The sequence below is a fragment of the Solanum verrucosum genome, unplaced genomic scaffold (assembly GCF_900185275.1).
Source record: "Solanum verrucosum unplaced genomic scaffold, falcon-dt-bn FXZP01000036.1, whole genome shotgun sequence".
Lineage (NCBI taxonomy): Eukaryota > Viridiplantae > Streptophyta > Magnoliopsida > Solanales > Solanaceae > Solanum > Solanum verrucosum.
In genome coordinates this window covers 1,206,022-1,226,022 of record NW_026020253.1, presented here as the reverse complement: position 1 = coordinate 1,226,022, position 20,001 = coordinate 1,206,022, and the positions used below count along the sequence as shown (strand labels likewise).

The following is a 20,001-nucleotide window of genomic DNA, read 5'->3' as shown; positions in this document are numbered from 1 at the left end:
AGTTTATATGGAGGAACCACCTAATTTTGTTGCTCCGAGGGAGTCTAGTAGCTTCATATGTCTATAGCACCAGTCACTCTATGGCCAGAAACAGTCACATAATAATTTAGGAGTTTGGCATGAACTTGTAGTAAAACTTATCACTCTATGGTTCATCAACATTCTGCTCCAAATCTATCTATTTATGGTGGTTATCGTTAGAATAGGAATAGGTTTATACAATCCTATTAGAATAGGAATAGGTTTACACAATCTTATTTAAATAGGAATAGGTTTATACAATCTTATTTAAATAGGAATAGGAATAGTAAATAGTATCTTACTTGATAAAGGATTGTATTCTAGTGTCTATAAATAGGATCTCAATGTAATAATGTAGACACAACTACAATTCAATAATATTTTTCTCCTATATTTCTCACATGGTACCAGAACCATGGTTAGAGATGGTGTTCATCTTGGCGGGTGAAGTTCTAGCCGCAACCTTTTTGACAATAATGAAGATTTTTGTTGGAGAAATTGTTTCAGAGACCTCTCTGTCAAGACGTAAATTTGATGGAGGAGATTATGGAGAAGAGGTGCAAGATCCTAAAGATTATGTGAAGAAGGTGGACAATTTTATTTTGTCAGAAATTCAGGCCAAGGGAGAGATTTGTTGGGTTTTATTTGCCCTGACTTTCTTACCATAAATAGGTTTTCGTTTTAGGAAATTTTTTTAATAATCCTTTTCTTGTAGGAAAAGGTTTAGGACTCTATAAATATAGGTTTGTTCCTTCTAACTTAATTAACATTCACAATGTAGTCCTAACGTTTTGAGAGTTTTGGTTATGGGGGAGAATTTGTGAACCTCCTTGTATTCCGCCCGTCTGGCCAACAATTATGTTAGCAAAAGTTGGGTCACCGTGTATCTTTCCGGTGACTATTTTATCATATTTGATTTATGTAAGCACCGTGTCATCATTCCGGTGACTATTCTTTTATATCTAACTTGTAGCACCGTGCCATATTTTTTTTGAAACTGGTAACTTTTTCTATATATGTTAGAATCCGAATCATACAAGAGTTGTAGCAGCCCCATATTTACAAAGTACTACCTACATCTATGATTCTATGATCCTATGTCTATAATGAGTCTAAAACATCAATGATAGAGACAGGATCATTTAAAAGTAACAGATTACACCAAAAACACAGTAGCAAGATGCAATTAAGCTTAATCTATTGCATACTGTTCTCTATGCTCTCAAAACACCTAGAATTCCTCTTCTTCCATATTGTCCACCAAATGCCTGCTGGGACTATCCTCCACCTGCCTCTATTCTTGGCCAACAACCCAGCTTGTTCCCAGCTTGTTAAGGCCTCAGGCCTCTGTAATTTTCCCAGGAATGCTCCATGCTATTCCTCTTGAGGTTCAAAAACAATCTCCATAGTTATCCTGTGATTCTACAATGTAGGAATAGATGATTCACAGTTTCTGCCTGCTCCCCACACAAGAATCCCCTGGGGCTTAAAATTACCCCTCTTTTCATTAGGTTCTCTTGGGTAAGCACGGCCTCCTTTGCCAAAAGCCACACAAAGCATGCCACTTTATATGGTATTTTTTTTTTTTGAAACTGGTAACTTTGTGTCTATTGATAGAAACAGGTCAATACATGGGATGTACTAGAGCCATATTTACAAGTAAATCCAGATCCTATGATCCCATGTCTATAATGAATCTAACACATCAATAATAGATACAGGATCATTAGACCGAATTTGATTACACCAAAACCATAGAATCAAGATACAATTCAATTTGATCTGTTGTATACTATTTTCTATGTTCTCAAAACACCTAGAATTTCTCTCCTTCTAGATTGTCCACCATATGCTGGCTGGTATGATTCTCCATCTCCGTCTGCTTCTTGCCAGAACCCCAACTTCTTCCCAACTTTGAAGGGCCTCTGTAACCTTTCCTGGCATAGTCCAGGAGAAACCTTTAAGTTTTATGAATAGCCTCCAAAGCTGACATGTGATCTTGCAGTGAAGGAACAAATGTCGAACAGTTTCTGCTTGTTCTCCACAAAAAACGCACCTCGGACATAAAATTATCCCCATTTTTCATCAGATTGTCTTGTGTAAGGACAGCTTCCTTAGATAGGAGCCAAATAAAACATGATACCTTGTAGGGTATATTCACTTTCCATATAGTTCTCGAGGGCCAGTTGACATTCTGTTGATTGTGACTATTCAACCATTTGTATGCTTTGCCTACCCTGGCCAATAGTGTTAAGGAAATCTGCAACTCTTTTCCCAGTCATTTACTTGTCTTCTGAAACTAATTTCCCACCCATTAGGTGTCCACATTCCTGCAATTGTTCTTTGTTGATTTAACATTAAGTTGTGGATATCTGGGTAGATATTCCTCAGAATCCCCATCTCATGCCAGTCATCTCCCAAGAAGCTTGTCTTTTCCCCATTTCTAACCTAACTGGTTGGCTGTTGGTTGTGGTTCATTTTCCTGTACGCTTTGCTCACTTTGTATGTGCCTTTCTCATTTCCCTTCCACCATAGTTCATCTTCATCTGTTCCCAACCCACTGAATTGCTCAATCTTGTTGATGAGATCTGCCATTCTTGGTATTTCCCAATCATTGAATTGCCTTCTGAAGTTGAATCTCCATCCCGCTGTTGTCCATAATTCTGCCATGGTACTCGGTTGGTGTAGTACTAATGAGTAGATATCTGGAATAACCTTTCTAAGTTGCCTTCTTCATGCCATTCATCTTTCCAGAACCTAGTTTTAGCCCCATTGTTCACCTTGATCTTGAAGAAGCACTTCAGTTCATTCCGAGATCTCTGATGGATCTCCATAAGTTAACTCCACAAGGAGTTGTAATGTCCTTAGTCATCCATCTGTCTTCCTCCTCATACTTAGCTTCTATGACTCTTCCCCATAGTGCCTCTTTATCATTGGCATACTTCCATAGCCATTTTATTCTGAGTGCCTTACTATGAGTATCCAGATTCTTTATCCCAAACCTCCAAACTTCTTGTCAATTATCAGAGATTCCCATTTGACCAAGTGGTAGCTTTTCCTGTCTTTATTTCCTTGCCACAAAAACTTCTTCCTGATTCTGTCTAGCCTACTAATGATTTTTGCTGGTATAGGAAACAAGGACATCATACAAGTTGGCAAGGAATCTAACACGGAGTTGATGAGGGTTAATCTACCCCCTAGTGATAAGTACCGTCTTTTCCACATTGCCAATTTCTTCTCACATTTTTCAACCACATTGTTCCAGATTTCGTTAGACTTTTGAGTTTGCCCCTAAAGGCATACCCAAGTACATTGTTGGCAGACTACCAATCTCTCCTCCCAGAATTGCATTTAGGGATTGCGTGGTTGTGACCTCATTGATCGGATAAAGAAAGCTCTTTCCCCAATTGATGTGTAATCCTGACATCCCTTCAAAGAGAACCAATATCACCCTCAAAATTTTTATTTGTTCTTCATTTGCATCACAAAAAATAAGGGTATCATCTGCATACTGCAAATGAGTCACCTCCAGATTATCCCTTCCTTCTCTCGCTACATTGAAACCTCTCAACCACCCATTTATATTTGTTGTTTTGACCATGCCATCTTTTCCGGTGACTGTTTTGTCATATTTAATTTGTGTAGTACTGTACCATCATTCCAGTGACTACTTTTTCATATTTAATTTGTGTAGCACCGTGTCATCCTTTCAGTGACTACATTTTTTTTTGCATATCTGATTTGTGTAGCACCGTGCATCTCTCCGGACTACTTATCATAGTTTATTTGTGTAGTACCGTGGATTTTTCTGAACTATTTTCTCATATCTGAGTTGCATAGCATCATGTGTCTTTTCACTGACTCCTCAGTTTTGATTTGCATATTTCCATTCGTCTTTTCAGTGACTCCTCAAATCTGATTTGTGTAGGGTTGTACCATAATTCCAACCCTACCCGTATAAGTTTTCTTTTTCAGTAGGGTCGTGCCATAATTCCGACCCTACCCATATTATTTCTCTTTTTCAATGGGGTCGATCAATCAATTCGCACTATCCTATATAATTTCTATTTTCTAGTTGGGTCGTGACATCATTCCAACCCAACCCATATAATTTTATTTCTTAGATTGTGACCACTTTTAGCCATCAAATCTAATACTCCGGGCATATGAGCATGTTCCGGCCAGTTTTTCGGTGACTTGTCTAATATCGACTCATCTATTGATTCCAATCCATATACTTTATACAAGATCTTCAGCACTTTGTTGCTCAGGGGAAGTTTAGCAACCTTGTATGTCGATTATGTGAGTCACTCTACGGTCTGAGTCTGAAACAGTCTTTGCACATTTGGTTTGGGAAGTTCAACACTGTAATTTTATCACTCTGTGTTTTATCGGCATTATGCATCAAATTCAGTATTTCATAAGAAGATTAAGCACATTGAGATTGACTGTCAATTTTGTGAAGTTAACTGATCAACTTGCATATATCTTACCAAGCCCATCATTGGTCCTCGTATTAATTACATATGTAACAAGCTAGGTACATGAATTGTATGCACTAGCTTGAGGGGGGGGGGTTAGAATAGGAATAGGTTTATACAATCCTATTAGAATAGGAATAGATTTACACAATCCTATTAGAATAGGAATAAGTTTATACAATCTTATTTAAGTGAGAATAGGAATAGTAAATAGTATCCTACTTGGTAAAGAATTGTATTCTAGTGTCTATAAATAGGATCTCAATGTAATAATGTAGACACAACTACAATTTAATAATATTTTTCTCCTATATTTCTCAAAGTTATTGTTGACAATATCATTATCACCAGCAATAATCAGGACGGTATTACCAAATGAAACATCTCTTTCAGCACTTTCAGACTAAAGACTTCGAAAGACTGAAGTACTTTTTAGGTATTGAGGTTGCTCAGCCAAGATCAGGTTATTTCGCAACTAAAGTATGTCTCAGAAATTCTACTGAAAGAAAATGTACACGATCTCATCAAGAAGCCACCCACTTCCCAGCTTTTGCATGTGCAAAGGTTGTGCAAATCATTTAGACTTCATACATGGGAAAAATGTATTTCTTTTCCAAGAATCTCGGAGTGTAGCAAACTCATCATAGAGAGTTTAGCAAACTCATCATAGAGGGTCCTTAGTAGTGTTGTCAAAAGCATGCTTAAGCCCAAAAGTGAGGCCCAAAACATGTTGAGCGCTTCGCCTCTCTTAATGCTAGCTTTTGTGTCTTCATCAAGGTTCTAAGGCATGCTTTTCCTTGCGAATGGACGTCTTCTTAAAAGGCGACACTAAACAATTGATATTTCACTTAACGTAATTATTTTTTAATTTCTTTGTTCATATATGTCATTCATGAGGGAGGAGCTGAGAAGATAGGAAAAATATTTAGCAGGGAGAAATGACAATATTGAGGGGCTTTTAAAAATTCTCAATGCAAAAGGAAAATTCAGAACTTTTGAGGGTCAAAAAGCCTCCTTCAGCATCACACCAGCACAAGGCAACACATTGTCTTTAGGAGACCATCTGCTTTCCCTTGCATGTTGCATCTCCAAATGACAAAAAAAAAAAATTTGGGAAAAAAAAATCTGATTTTTTTTGGGCAAAATCCTTCACTTATGATGATAATAGAGATGCAAGGAAATACTTATCAGGTCTTAAACTGTTTAAGGGATAGGTTACAATCATTGCCTGCTAACACAACAGCAGTAATGCTTGCAATCAAAACAAACGAAGTACTTGTGCTTCAAAATTGAACTCTGGAAGTCTGTCTACAAGAACAAGAATAACAAGGAATACCTGAGCTCCCAAGCTGTCAACTATAAAACCTTCTGGTGCGTAAGTTGTTCCACTAACAACGTATTCAGAGTTCATTGGACCATTATTTAATGAATGAAGCACACAAATCTGAACAGAAAAAAGTATTACCAAAAATTCATTAGCCAGTGAACAGTTTTTTTTGTTTTTGACAAAGGTAACTGGTTTTGTACATATTTCATCAGCACTAAGGCTGGTATCCAAAAATTTACATCAAAAAAACTACATCCAAAAGAGTAAGATCAGAAACTATCTCTAGGACCTATTTCATCTTATAAAGATCCTAAGATGTCTACTACACCAATAACAAAAAGTAATAATGCACTAACGCAGTTCATTTTAATCCTACGCATGGGGCTGTTGTTGCCCTCAAAACACCTAGAATTCCTCTTCTTCCATATGGCCCACCATATCACTGCTGGGACAGTTCTTCATCTGTCATTGTTTGTGCTGCCACTACCCTTTATTCCAGCTTACTAGAGACTGACCTATTCTTTCAGGCATAGTCCACCCTATACCTCTGAATCTCTAAACAGATTCCATAACTGACCTACCACTCTACAATGAAGAAACAACAACAACAACAACAACAACATACCCAATGAAATCCCACTAAGTGGGGTCTGGGGAGGGTAGAGTGTACGCAGACCTTACCACTACCTCGTGGAGGTAGAGAGGCTGTTTCCGGAGGACCCTCAGCTCAAGTACGACAACCCAAGTAAAAGAAGAGGAAACATTATATAAGACATAGTATCCAATAAGAGAAACGTGCATAATCAACAAAGGAGACAATAACATCAAGAAAATACTGAGAGAGGTGAAACGCAGTAAACGACAACTGGCTATAGGATCACAGACAAGAACTACAAGAGCAAGGCTAGGACTACTACAAACGCTACCCACCGAAACCCTTGCACGGAAAGACAACACGCTAGCCCTATTAACCTTCAACCTTAATACGCGACCTCCACTCCTTCCTATCTACAATGAAGAAACAGATGGTTAATTGTCTCTGCAGATTGTTCACAAAAATAGCATCTTTGATACATATGTATGCCCCTCTTCATGAGATTCTCCTGAGTTAGAACAGTCTCTTTCACCACGAACCAAGTGAACAGTACTTTTCAAAGAAACTTACAGACTATTGAGCAATCCCTGATATTGCAGGTACCAGAAGTTGGAAAAGGATAATGTGTGCTCTTCAAATCTAGATTACGGTTGCATATGAATTGGAAGTGGGTCGTATTTGGTTGGAAGTTTGGGGGACAAGAATTTCATTTGTTGTTTTTGGACAATATTGATAATGGTTGGTTGGCGTTTTGAAACGTTTAATCACTAGATATTATATATGTTAGATATAGGATGGATGTACAGGGAAGTTATGGTGTTGTATGTGGATCATGGTTTAATTAGTTGACCCGTAATTTTGGTTACGAGAATTTCTTGATGCTATCACATTATTATGAATTAAGTTTTAATATATTTTTATATATAACTAAATATTACGAGTATTGTATTATATTAATTCCTTAAAATTATAATAATTTGACGTATTGAGACTTAACCCTAGGCTTGAGATTTAAGAAATATGAGACTTAACAAGTTAGTTGGCATCAAGATTAGGAGCTTGGTTATAGAATTGAGTCTGTTTACTTACAAATTATCCATACTTGATAGATTGGGAATGATCTGAGGCATTGAAGAAAGGAAAAGAATTGACGAATTAGCTTACGTGGCTTTGGTTCTTTGGTGGAGGTAGGTTATGGTTTATTCTATGTGTTAGATAGACTCTTAATAGTGGTTGATAGTCATAAAGTGATATTATGAATTTCTCTAGGTACTTGGTTGTTGTGGTTTCGATAATTCATGTGTTGTTGTGATTGGTCTGTAATCCCAAGACTGCGAAATCCATAATCTTTAACTTGTTCTATTAAAAAAATGCCTTGAATAAATAAGGCTTAATGAAATATTGTTAAGGAAGTGGAAAGAGATGATAAAGAATGACAAATAAATTAACTATATATTTGGATCGGGTTCCACGAGCCGGCACGATATATTATTGGATCGGGTGTCACATTCCGACACGGTATTATTGGATCGGGTGTCACGTTCCGACACGATATTATTAGATCGGGTGTCACGTTCCGGCACGATAACATTAAAGGAAAATATAGTAAAGTAAATGTACTCAATCTCAAAGAACCTAATTCCCAAAAGAGAGTGGTGTGGAGGCATGAGACATCATGTGTGTTCTCGATATTGTGCACTGCTTTGCACTTGTTTCAGTGTTGTTGTCACTTGTTCATGGCGGCTGTTGTTTGTCACCTGCTAAGTTGCTATAGTTGATATCATGCTATTATTTTATGCATATTGGTTTTTATTTTGAGTCGGCCGATGATATCTACTCACTACATGTTGCCCTGTACTGACCACCAACTTGTATGTTCTTCATTTTCCTTTTGTGGAGTGCAGCGAATGTACCAACGACTAGACTCGCCCTCAGCTCTAGCCAGTCTCCAGCATATCAGGTTCAGGGTGAGCTTTTCATTCAAGCTCGTGTGTGATTTTCTTGGTCATGGCATAATGTCCTTAGTTTTCAGACACAAACTATTTTATTCATTTATTTTGGTGTCTTGATACTCTTAGACATAGTATTTGGAGATTACATGTCCTTGACGTGATGACTTTCAGATTTTGGGAAACGATATATAATAAGATTTAAGCTTCCGCATTATGGTTAGTATTTCGTAAGATGAACGATAAATATGAGTTGGGGTTGAATTCATTGGTTCGCTCACCTAGGAGGTCCAGTGTGGGTGCCACTCATGACTCGTTTTGGGTTGTGACATCTTAGAGGCCCATAACTCAATGCTATATGTTATCCCTGCTCTTATAACAGTTTTACAAAATTATTCTACAGAACTTGCAATTTAACTTTGACAGGTATCCTCCTAATGCGTAACATTTCAATAGACTTCTCAATTTGAACCATCTTATCTTAAATGTATGTGTTACATCTTCATCTAAGTCATGCCATTCTCATGGAACTTCGAGCCAAAACATATGAATTGACTGTATTTACACACCACAACCCCTTCTAATGTCACATAATCTTCACCTTCTTGTGGTTGCTTGAATCGCAGTGCATATATTCTGTTGCACTTCTACTTATGCTAACATCCTCACTTTCTAGATCGCTCCTGCCTAGAATTTTCAAGTGCTTACAGTAACCCCTTCCCCCAAAATATAATATTTCTGTAGGATAGGCCATTTGGGAAGAAAGGGAATGCGGAAAAGGTTCAAAACTACAGAAATAGTATATATAGTTTACAATGTACCTTTGACACAGACATCATATTTGTTGTGAGAGTGCCAGTCTTGTCACTGCAGATTACTGTCGTGCAGCCCAAGGTTTCTACGGACGGCAAGGATCTCACAATAGCATTTAAACGAGCCATTCGCTTTGTCCCAAGGGCCAAACACCTGCCATAATCAGATAAAAGTACATAGGATTCTCTACCTTTCTCTTCTTTTTCTCATTTTTTCTTGAGGGGTGAGGGGATAGAGGAGATTGAAAATGAGCATAAAATAAACGTAAAAGAACAAAAACGTATCTTTGAGCAACATACCTAAACAATAACAAAGCATGATAAAAGAAGCATATTATTCAGTGACTATCTCTGTTTTTATCGTACTTGGGATTTTTTTAGGTCAAACTTGGTTTATTGACTGCCACAAGTACTTCTAAGGAGAGTAAAAATATTCTCCTACCCATGCCACTAACAATAAGACCAGAGACTCATGCACTAGATACATGAAACAGGAGAGGAGATGTAAGCAGATGTATGGGATACAAGTCACACTTTGTCGATTTCCTGACATACAAACCATTTGTCCAGAAGTAATTGATGGAACGACATTTTACATCTATAAATCTCTATACTACTTATAAAAGGTTCAATCTGTGTTAGTACTTTAGCATATGTTTTTTAAGTTTTCCAACTACCACACTGCAGCTATACTTGATCAACTATTTCAAACATACAGAAGGAAGGATAGTCTTTTTCATTTTAGCAAAACTTGAACAGACTTCATGATTGTGTTTTACAATAAGTTCCCATCAAAACTAACATATGTTTGTCTTAAGTTATACTTTGAAGTGAAGATAACTGCATATAACACAGACCAAAAAGAGAAAATTAAATATAAAAAATCAGTACATAAATGGAGAACTATGTTTTTTTGGATAAAGTAAAAAATTATATTAACAGCATGGGCATAAAAAGACGTCCATATACAAGAAGTATACAAAGAAAAGTAAGAAACCTACAAAAAGATATGATTTTCTACGAACACCCAATTATCGATATATAAAGAGACCTCACGGGTATAAATGGAGAGCTAACTAAAACCACTATGGTGCTACTATTACGAAAACAGATGAACTGTGAAAACATTTATTTTTAGCTTTACTAATATACAAAGCTAAAAGAGAATAGTGTTTAATCAAATGTTCAATACATACTCTCAGTACATACATTAGCAGGTTCAAGATATGCAGAACAAAGTACACAACCGCATAAAGATTCTTCCACCACAGAAAATAAGATAGGAAGTGAACCATGACACGTGAGATAGCTAAACAACTGAGAGGAGAAAGTCTTGCAGTCTTTTCCCCATCAGCATCTACCTAAAATCAAAAGTTAGCCTAAAAGCTTACTGTCCTTTTTATTTAAACTGGGGTTTCACTGCATATAGGAAAGATGAAACCACCTCATCACTTATCAGCACATAAAATGTTTTAAAGCAATAACTTTCTGGCAGCATATCAGAATGGACAGAGAACTTAAACAAAGAGCATTATGGCTACATGTAATATGCAAAGCACTAACTCAACAGATAAACAAAGAAACTTTGAACAAGCATGGATTATCTTTGAAGCCAATAACAAGAAATACACAGTTCAATTGACAACTCATTTTATGGCATACTAATCAGAATATAAATCTTAAGCCACGAGACACCTGTTAAAAAAAATTCAACGTTTATTCTCTGTGCAGAGGACTAACTGTGAAGTCACTCTTTTTGTTGAAACACACAATGACTTTTGCATCTGGCTCCAGCAGTAACATTTTGGTGGCATATTTCTTGGTTCTTCTACCCTCTTAAGTTTGTTTTTTTTGTTTGAAAGCATTATGTAAAGATAATGACATCCATGCAAGTATCCCAACTGGAAAATACCCAGATATCTTATACCAGGCACCAATTAAGAATTCAAAGAACATGGTTACACACACTCACGTTGTAACAACAGCAGGAAGCCCTTCAGGGATTGCTGCAACAGCCAGTGCAACTGCAATCTAAACAAGGAAGAGAGAAGTACGTGTCATCAGTTGTATAGTCAGAACCAAAATCAGCCCATGTAAAGAATTCGAATGAAGCAAGGACAAAAAAGGACCAACCACAGAAGGATAACAAACATAATATGCTCAACTAAACAACAAATAATCCCACGAATATATCACTCATGAGGAAAATAACTGTTAAATACTTGTGATAATACAAATAAAACAGTTTTTAAATAAAGTCTCTAGAACAGCTTTTAAACAAGAGCAATGCCAAAGGAACTCCAAAACCAAAAACTGACTTGAAAAGAATAATAAGAGAGAAAGAACTTGAAAAAAATGAAGCACGAAGAAAGAGCCCCCTCAAATGAGAAGTGTGGAAGCAAAGCAAACATTGAAGTACTGCAGTAAACTAAAACAACATGATAACAATTTAAAATTCAAATCATCCTAAGCTTAAGCAACTTAATTAGACTAAAAACTACTACAATAAAGAAAGTAAATTTCAATGCTCCTTCTTTCCTTTAATTACTGCAATTTAAAAACTGTTCCTCCTCAATTTTTGCTTTGGTGGTTGGTGCTGAATTCTTTTGATTATTTTTTAACTTGCAAAATTTCTTCTTCTTTCTTTTTCTTCTTTTGGTTTCGTGGTTAAAAAACACCCTCAATAATCTTGTATTGCTTGGAAGCTCTTCTGAAAGTGTTTTTTCTAGACAATGATAAGATTTGCCAGAAATTGTTGCAAGGATTTTTCTTCCATCACAACATCCCAAAAAACATAGGTTTCAAAATATGGTTTCATTCTCACAGACCAAATTTGATAGTTTATGTTGGTAAAAATTTGTGGGGTATTGAAAGAGAGACTATTGGTTGCCATGGTTGAAAAGTGGGATGAAAATAGCCCTGACGGGTTAAAGATGATTGAAAGTAGCCTTTACGGGTTAAAAAATGGGTTGTAAATAGCCCTTGCAGGTTGAAAATAGTTTTTTAGAAGAACTCACAGATCCCGTAACATCAATGAGGCTCTTGATACCATTTTTTGGTTTTTTAGAAATATGGACAGCAAAAAAAGGATTGGAAATGTCTTTCGATAATTTTATCAATCACAAGAGAGTTTTAAATAGTCAACTTTAAACACAAAATCTGCATAATTTAAAATTTAAGAAACTAAACTGTCTCAACTAACTAGAACAACCTGATAACAATTTAAAATTCAAATCATCCTAACACTAGCGACTTAATTATGCTAAAAAATATTGCAGTAGCTAGAGTAAATTTCGACAAATAGTACCGTTAATTAGAGATATCATATCTCTCCCATGTGTGATTCTTCCTAACAACTATCAATTAGGTTAAAATAGTGCCTCTACAGATGAAAAAAACTAATTAAAAGTGCAAAACAGACGAAGGCGTCCTACATAGATTAAACATGCCAAGATTCTGGTAAATGTACATTAACTAATGAAAATAAAATATGTCAGGTAATACCTAGCATTTTATTTTTATTTTGAGAAGGTAACACCTCAGGTAATACCTAGCATTGAAACAAAATCAGTCATATAATAAAACATAACATCATTTAAGTGCTCAGTGATAATAAATAAGCAAGGGAAAGGTCTATTATCAGACACTTAAAAACTTCAGTGTAGCTGTACTTTAACATTTAAACCCACGTGTGAACTTGCATGATCCAGGCAAAATTGATTAGTAATGCTTTTAATGAGATTCCTATACCTTAAAGTAATGTATTGCACCTCGCAAGAAGCCACCATGGGCAGGATCACTAAAATGCCCAATGTTTACCACCCAAACTAGCACACATATTCCTGCAATGATCTAAAAGAACGAAAGAATAGCTTCAGAAGCAAATAACATAACGAAGATTGATGAGAAATATGGATGAACAAATAAGTTTCTAGGTCGCATTAGGTGGTAAGTGAAATCTCATGAACTGTTAGACAGATAAGAAGTATGAGCTCCTAATTAAATGTTTCACTTCACCCCATTTAGCAATACAGCATACCCATGTTTATTGGACAAGATATTATGAAATAAGAGAAATAGGGCACATTTACTTCCTTAAAGAACTTTTGTAGCTTCCTTCATTATCTCAAATGCTATTCTTCCTTTTATTATGCACCCCCCCCCCCCCCCCACCCCGGAGTCATCCCTCTTGTTCTCAAGCAGCTCAAGTCTTTTTAGTTTTTTTAAACTGGTGGCTGAACACAGAAGGTTTTAGTGAGAAAATCAGTAACTGGTAGAACTCTTTCTCCTTCTATAGGAGGCCAGACTACATCCTAGCATGTAAAATGAAAGCACTGAAAGAAAAGCTCAAAGAGTGCAGTAAAATTGAAAAAGGAAATCTGCAGATTCAAAGGTCCAAACTGCTTAACAAAATGGCAGATTTGGATTCTTTGCTGAACAAAAGAGCACTGACAGAGGAAGCGGCTACTTTGAAGGCAGAGATCGTTATGGAGTACGAAGAACTGATCAAAAATGAGGAATGTGCTTGGAGACAAAGGTCTAGAATCTTGTGGTTGAAGGAAGGAGACAACAATACAAAATTCTTCCATAATTCTGCAAATGCCCACAAAAGAAGCAACCATATTGACCAGTTGGAAGTAGAGGGAAAGATCATCACAGAACCAGACAGAGTAAAGGAGGAAATCATACAGTTTTATGAGAAACTGTATTCTGAAACAGAAAGATGGAGACCTGATGGAAATTTAGTGAATTGTCCTTCAATATCAGAGAAAGAAAGATCACAACAACAGGCCAAATTTGAGGAGCAGGAAGTCTATAAATGCTTGAAGTTATGTGCCATTGATAAAGCCCCAGGACCTGATGGTTACACTATGGGTTTTTCATCAAATGTTGGGAAATTGTTAAGCAGGACATCATGGAGGCCTTCCATAATTTCTATGAGCAGGAAATGTTTGAGAAGAGTTTCAATGCCACCTATATTGCCTTGATCCCAAAGAAGAAAGGAGCAAAGGAACTTAAAGACTTCAGACCAATAATCTTGATAGGCAGTTTCTATAAGTTGTTGTCTAAAGTTTTAACAGAAAGAATCAAAGGGTGATGTACAAGCTGGTAGACTCCCAACAGATGGCTTTCATCAAAGGAAGACAAATCATGGATGCGGTGTTAATAGCAAATGAAGCAATAGACTCTAGAGTGGGTCAAAAGAAACCAGGCATCCTATGCAAACTGGGCATTGAGAAAGCTTATGATCATGTTAACTGGGGTTCCTTCTCAATATACTCAGGAAAATGGGATTTGGAGAAAAGTGAATTAGATGGATACATTTTTGCATCTCAACAGTAAAGTTTTCTGTCCTCATTAATGGTGCTCCTGAAGGTTTTTTTTAAGCCCAAAGAGGAATCAGACAAGGGGATCCTTTATCTCCATTCCTCTTTATTCTTGCCATGGAGGGACTTAACAACATGATCAAGACAGCTAAAACAAATAGGTGGATCACGGGATTTGAAGTGTCTACAAACAATGAGAGGAGTTTGGAGGTAACACATCTCAAATATGCAGATGACACTTTGATTTTTTGTGATGCAGATGAGGAACAACTAAGATACCTTAGGGTCATTCTGGTGCTTTTTGAAGGTATGTCAGGTCTTCACATCAACTGGGGAAAGAGCCATTTATATCCCATAAACTTGGTCTCTAATATGGAGCTTTTGGCCTCAGTGATAGGAGGCGAGGTGGGAGCACTACCTGCTATCTACCTGGGGATGCCATTGGGAGCAAAATCACAGTCCAAAGAAATTTGGAATACTGTCTTGGAGAAATGTGAGAAGAAGTTGGTCAGATGGAAAGCACAATATTTATCAAAGGGGGGCAGGCTCACTTTGATAAATGTAGTCTTGGATGCCCTTCCTACGTACATGCTAACTTTGTTCCCAATACCTGCAGGAGTAGTACAGAGATTGGATAAACTAAGAAGGGATTTTTTCTGGCAAGGAAACAAGAAAAGAAAGGGATACCATCTGGTAAAATGGAAAGTTATGATCACGGGAAAAAAACAAGGAGGATTAGGCATCAAAAATTTGAAGAACCAAAGCAAGGCTCTAAAGCTGAAATGGTTGTGGAGATATGCTCATGAACCACACTCAATGTGGAGTAAGGTGATTAAACTGAAGTAAGGAGAGATCGATTCATGGGTCACCAAGGAAGCAACCAATCCCTATGGTGTTACTGTTTGGAGATCAATTAGGAACTGGTGGCCTTTCCTAAGGAATCATACTACTATAACAGTACACAATGGTATCAGGACACAATTCTGGAAAGATAGATGGCTTGGTAATCAAAATTTGTCAGAGATCCTCCCTGACATCTTGGTAATCAATCTCAGAGGCATTCAATGGACAATGCCTAGCAAGATTGTTGACACTCTCTCAAGTTGGGAGGAAGCAGGAATTGAGGCAAAGAACAGAAGTTATTGGAGGACAATTCCAGCATGCATCTGGTGGACCTATTGGAGAGAAAGGAATGCTAGAAGCTTTGAGGATAGAAGCAGATCCCTACAAATGATCATTGTATTCTGTTATTATGTTTTTGGTGTACAAAGAGTTCCCCTGTAGATGCAGAAGCAATCCTAGAAGTATTAGAATCATGCTAGGCTTGCTGTTTTTGTTCCTACATTTTCATACGTTTTTGTAAAGGGGCTTTCAGTACTACATAAGTACTGGTTTATAATACAAATCGTTACCTTCTCAAAAAAAAAGTTTGAGTATTACTTGGAATAAACAGCTTTTAGAATCATCACAATATTAAATGAAATAAAAACACTGTAGTTGAAGTAAAGCTTTTGCATGTCTTCTAACTATAGTCTGTATAGAAAAGGTAATACCCTTAAAAGTATGATTAAACATGGATACCTACGAATACCTTTACCTCATCATCTTCTGCAATTTCTATCCCACTGTAGTTGAGATACAGAAAAAATGCATAAAGTAGATAACCATACTAAAGAGGGTTCATTTCAGCAGTGTGATTTTACACCCTCTATACAATTGCTTCAATCTGCTCAACCTCTGTGCAAACTTCCGAATTACAGGTTGCCAAAATTTTATATCTCTAATCTTGGGCTCAAGTGGCATCCCAATTATTTTATCGGTCAAACTTGCACCCGCAAAAATCTGCCAACTTCTAGAGGTCATGTATCGCCAACTAGTAATAGTATGGCTCTTTCGCATGTTAATGCGCAGCTTCCTACTGCCTTGGACCAAACAAATGTTCTAAAATGGTGTCAGATCTGTCTAACCTATGACAAGGAGGTTTAATCTAGTGGTAGAACACCCCAAATACGACAAAGAAATTAGGGATTCAAGTCACAAAGGGAAAGACAAGTGAGGAACCAAAATCCTCTTGAAGAGAGGGAGAGTGGGTGGTTTAGGAGTGGGGAGATGGAGTGTGGATGGGAGGATACGGTAGTGAAAAGAATTATCTCGCTTGTGGCTCATGTAATTTATATGCGCCACCTACAAACCATAGGCATAATAGACGTGCACCCTCACAAATTGTCATGGAATTATATGCACAGAATTTAGAAGCTTAACCTATTAGAAAAGAGAATTTTATTTATTTATGTGTACAACAAATTTCGTCACGTGCTATTCTGATTCTTTTTTCTTGGGTCAAGTAATAAGAAAATTTGTGTTGATGGTAGGTGGTGAAACTTGAATTCAGAACCTCTACCTGCTCTTGTACTATATTAAATTAGATAAAAGTTAAGTTGTTCGAATGAAGAGGTATAAAGACTTAAACAAAGTAAATATCAAGTGTTGAGGAATGGAGGAGAATGATAATTGGATTTATCAAAATTTCCAAGCTTTAATAATTTTTGGGAGTCTCTTAAAAGGAAATGAAAATAGGTCAGAGTTATTGATAAACATAGAACAAGAGGAAGGGTGTCAAATGGTGACAAAAGAGAAAGACAAAAGGAGTATAGAATGTGAATACGAGGGTATTACAAGAAAGGAGAGGAGAATGACAGAAGAGTTCTTAGTGCTCATGCTTATTGAGTTTCCAAGTGATCTTGACTTGGTATGGGACAGATTTTGTCTTAGCACAATTTCCTACCGCGTGTGAGGTGTCCTCCAGGTTGTTACATCTCACCCCTCATCGTCACACTGTAGTCCCCTCACTGTCAGTTGATTAGCATCTCAAAACTATTGAGAATTGAAATGGAGGTCGATGACATAGTTATCGCTGGCATGAATCAAGAGGCCATTGATAGTTTGAAATGACATCTCAGCATTTTCATACCAAGGACCTAGGTAAATTAGGTATTGAGGTCGCACAATCCAAGTCAGACATTATCATTTGAAGCGAAAGTATGCTCTCGACATACTTAAAGAGATGTGCAACAACAAATTGTCGACCTATCAATACATCTATGAATCTGAATGTTTGAGTTTCTGCCAGGTCAGGGAGCCTTTCAGCAATCTCGAGAGATACAGGATATTAGATGGAAAACTAAATTATCTCATTGTAACGCGCCCAATATCTCCTTTTCAATCAGTGTTGTTAGTCAATCTATAGATTCTCCATGTGAAGCTCATAGGATGCAGTAGTCTGTATTCTTCAGTATATTAAATCTGCTCTAGGAAAAGGACTACTGTACGAGGATCGAGGACATGCGAACATTGTTGGGCATACAAATGTTGATTGTGTTCTAGCTAGAGGGTTCAGTAATTTAATATCCTAGAAGAGCAAGAAACAAAGTGTGGCTGCAAGATCAAGTACCGAAGCTGAATATACAGCTATGGTAGTTGCGACTTGTGAACTAATATGGATCAAACATCTATTGAAAGAACTAATCTGAAACTACTCCGACACTGATAGCCTTGTATCCCAATGTTGGAATGGAAAACAGCTGGTGTCTCAACTTTAGAAGACCATGTTTTGATTGGTAAATTCCAAGAATGGCTCTCTTGCTGCTACAAGATCTGGACCAGTTGGCTTTATTTACTGATGAAGCAGCTCAATTCTTCTAGCTGAGGCAACAGAATTGTGTTTTTTTCAATAGGCTCTTGCTACAGTGATTAAACAAGGTGCTGGAAAGTACTCGCTACTAGCATTGGATGTTATGGAAAACAAAAGCTCGTCAGCAGATGGCCTTTTTTATGTGGCTGTTAGCTCATGATGCCGGTCTGACACAAAGCAATTAACAGAGAGGGGGAATGAGCATTTGCAGCAGATGCTACTTATGCAACAAGGAGGACAAGTTCAGCAGACATCTCTTTTTCGCATTGCACAGTGGCAACGCAGCTATGAACCTGTTTTTCGATCTTTTCAACTTGTCTTTTGTCATATCTCTCACTGTGAAAGAACTGTTGACTGTTTAGTGCAAAAGTGGGATAAGGAGAACAGCAAGAAGCCTGTGGGTTACACAGTACCAGCTTGTATCTATTGGGTTTTGTGGACCAAACGAAATGCTAGGTGTTTTGAAGGGGAAGTTGTCTCTGCACAAAATTCTTTGGTTTCTGGCTTTCTGGCGTAACCTACAGGATATGTGAAGGATAAAAGCAGTATGTTAAATTTCATCAATTCACTACAGGGATTGATTATTGTATAGAACTATAGATAGGTGCCCTCTTTTTGTATATATATATTCAAAATGCAGATGTAATCTTGATTAATTTGTCAGATAGCAGTATTAGTAACACAAATTATCATGCCAGCTTATATAAAATCCTAAAACTAACACAACAAATCCTAGTATCATTAATGCACAGAGACCACATGAGGGTTTCTATTTAAAACTTCCTAGAGTACATAAGAATTAAAAAAGGAGTTAGGTGAAGGTGAAATCTAGGAATAACAAAAAATTATCTCAGAAATTGTAACAGGGGAAGGAAATAAAAGTCCATACCTTTGCCAAAAAAGTGCCAAATTCATCCAACTTTTTCTTCAATGGCGTCACCTCCTGCACCAATAAGACAGCAAATCACTGTTACACCAAAATAAAGGGTGTTGTTAGTATGGATCAACATTTAAAGCTCACATCTTCAGTCATTAACATAGAATCACGTATACTGCCCATTGCAGTATTAGATCCAACCCCAATAACAACAGCCCTTGCCCTTCCAGCGACTACTGTAGTGCCCTGGCAATCGAAACAGAAATTTGACTTATTGCCATTGTTTGAAGACTGTTGTATGCAGCTATGACAAAAATAACAAACTCAAAACAACTTTCTGGTGAAAGTAAGAAATATGAATATAACCAAAGAAATGTCTTTGAAACTATAACCAGAAGATAATTTAGTTATCTTTATTCAGTTCTGCAGGTGCTAGAACCTGACATCTATTATTGGTTAACTTTATTTTATACCAAATAGTAGTTCTTTACGAGGGACTAAGGGAATGAAGGTTAACTGATCAATTCTCAATCTATCATCCAGATCTTCTTTTAATGGAACAGTCTACAACAACATACCCAGGGTCCCACAAGTGGGGTCTAGAGAAGGTGATGTGTATCTTATTGCTATCTTGTGAAGGTAGAGACGGTGTTTCCAATATATCCTTGGCTTAAGTGAAACATTTTAAAGCAAGTATGAAAAGGGAATACATTAGTGCAGAAGCCACAATTGAAATAATGGAGAAAAAACACTAGCAACAGCAAATAGGACGATAATCGAAGCAAAAACAATAACTATTAATAAAAAGAGAAGATTACAGCCCAATACCTTTTAGCCACTTTACAAAATATGTACACAGTGTATAGATTATATTTAATACTAATATACATATACATGTAATATATATACCTACACATTCAC

The 20,001-nt window shown here is 36.9% G+C and overlaps 1 protein-coding gene across 5 annotated transcripts in view; it reads right to left on the bottom strand.

The window, feature by feature from the left end:
• The window catches only part of LOC125833096 (calcium-transporting ATPase 3, endoplasmic reticulum-type), an 85,271-nt gene that overhangs the window by 36,138 nt on the left and 29,132 nt on the right, over positions 1-20,001 (bottom strand). For all 5 annotated transcript variants that reach the window (XR_007443287.1, XR_007443288.1, XM_049512241.1 and 2 more), the window contains 6 exons: positions 19,225-19,326; positions 19,093-19,146; positions 12,936-13,037; positions 11,158-11,216; positions 9,195-9,339; positions 5,839-5,946 (listed from right to left, as the gene is read on the bottom strand). Coding sequence is in view for 3 of the 5 variants with exons in the window: in XM_049512241.1 (XP_049368198.1) it covers positions 5,839-5,946; positions 9,195-9,339; positions 11,158-11,216; positions 12,936-13,037; positions 19,093-19,146; positions 19,225-19,326 (570 nt within the window). In the remaining 2 variants the exon portion in view is untranslated. The remainder of the gene's footprint in view (positions 1-5,838; positions 5,947-9,194; positions 9,340-11,157; positions 11,217-12,935; positions 13,038-19,092; positions 19,147-19,224; positions 19,327-20,001) is intronic.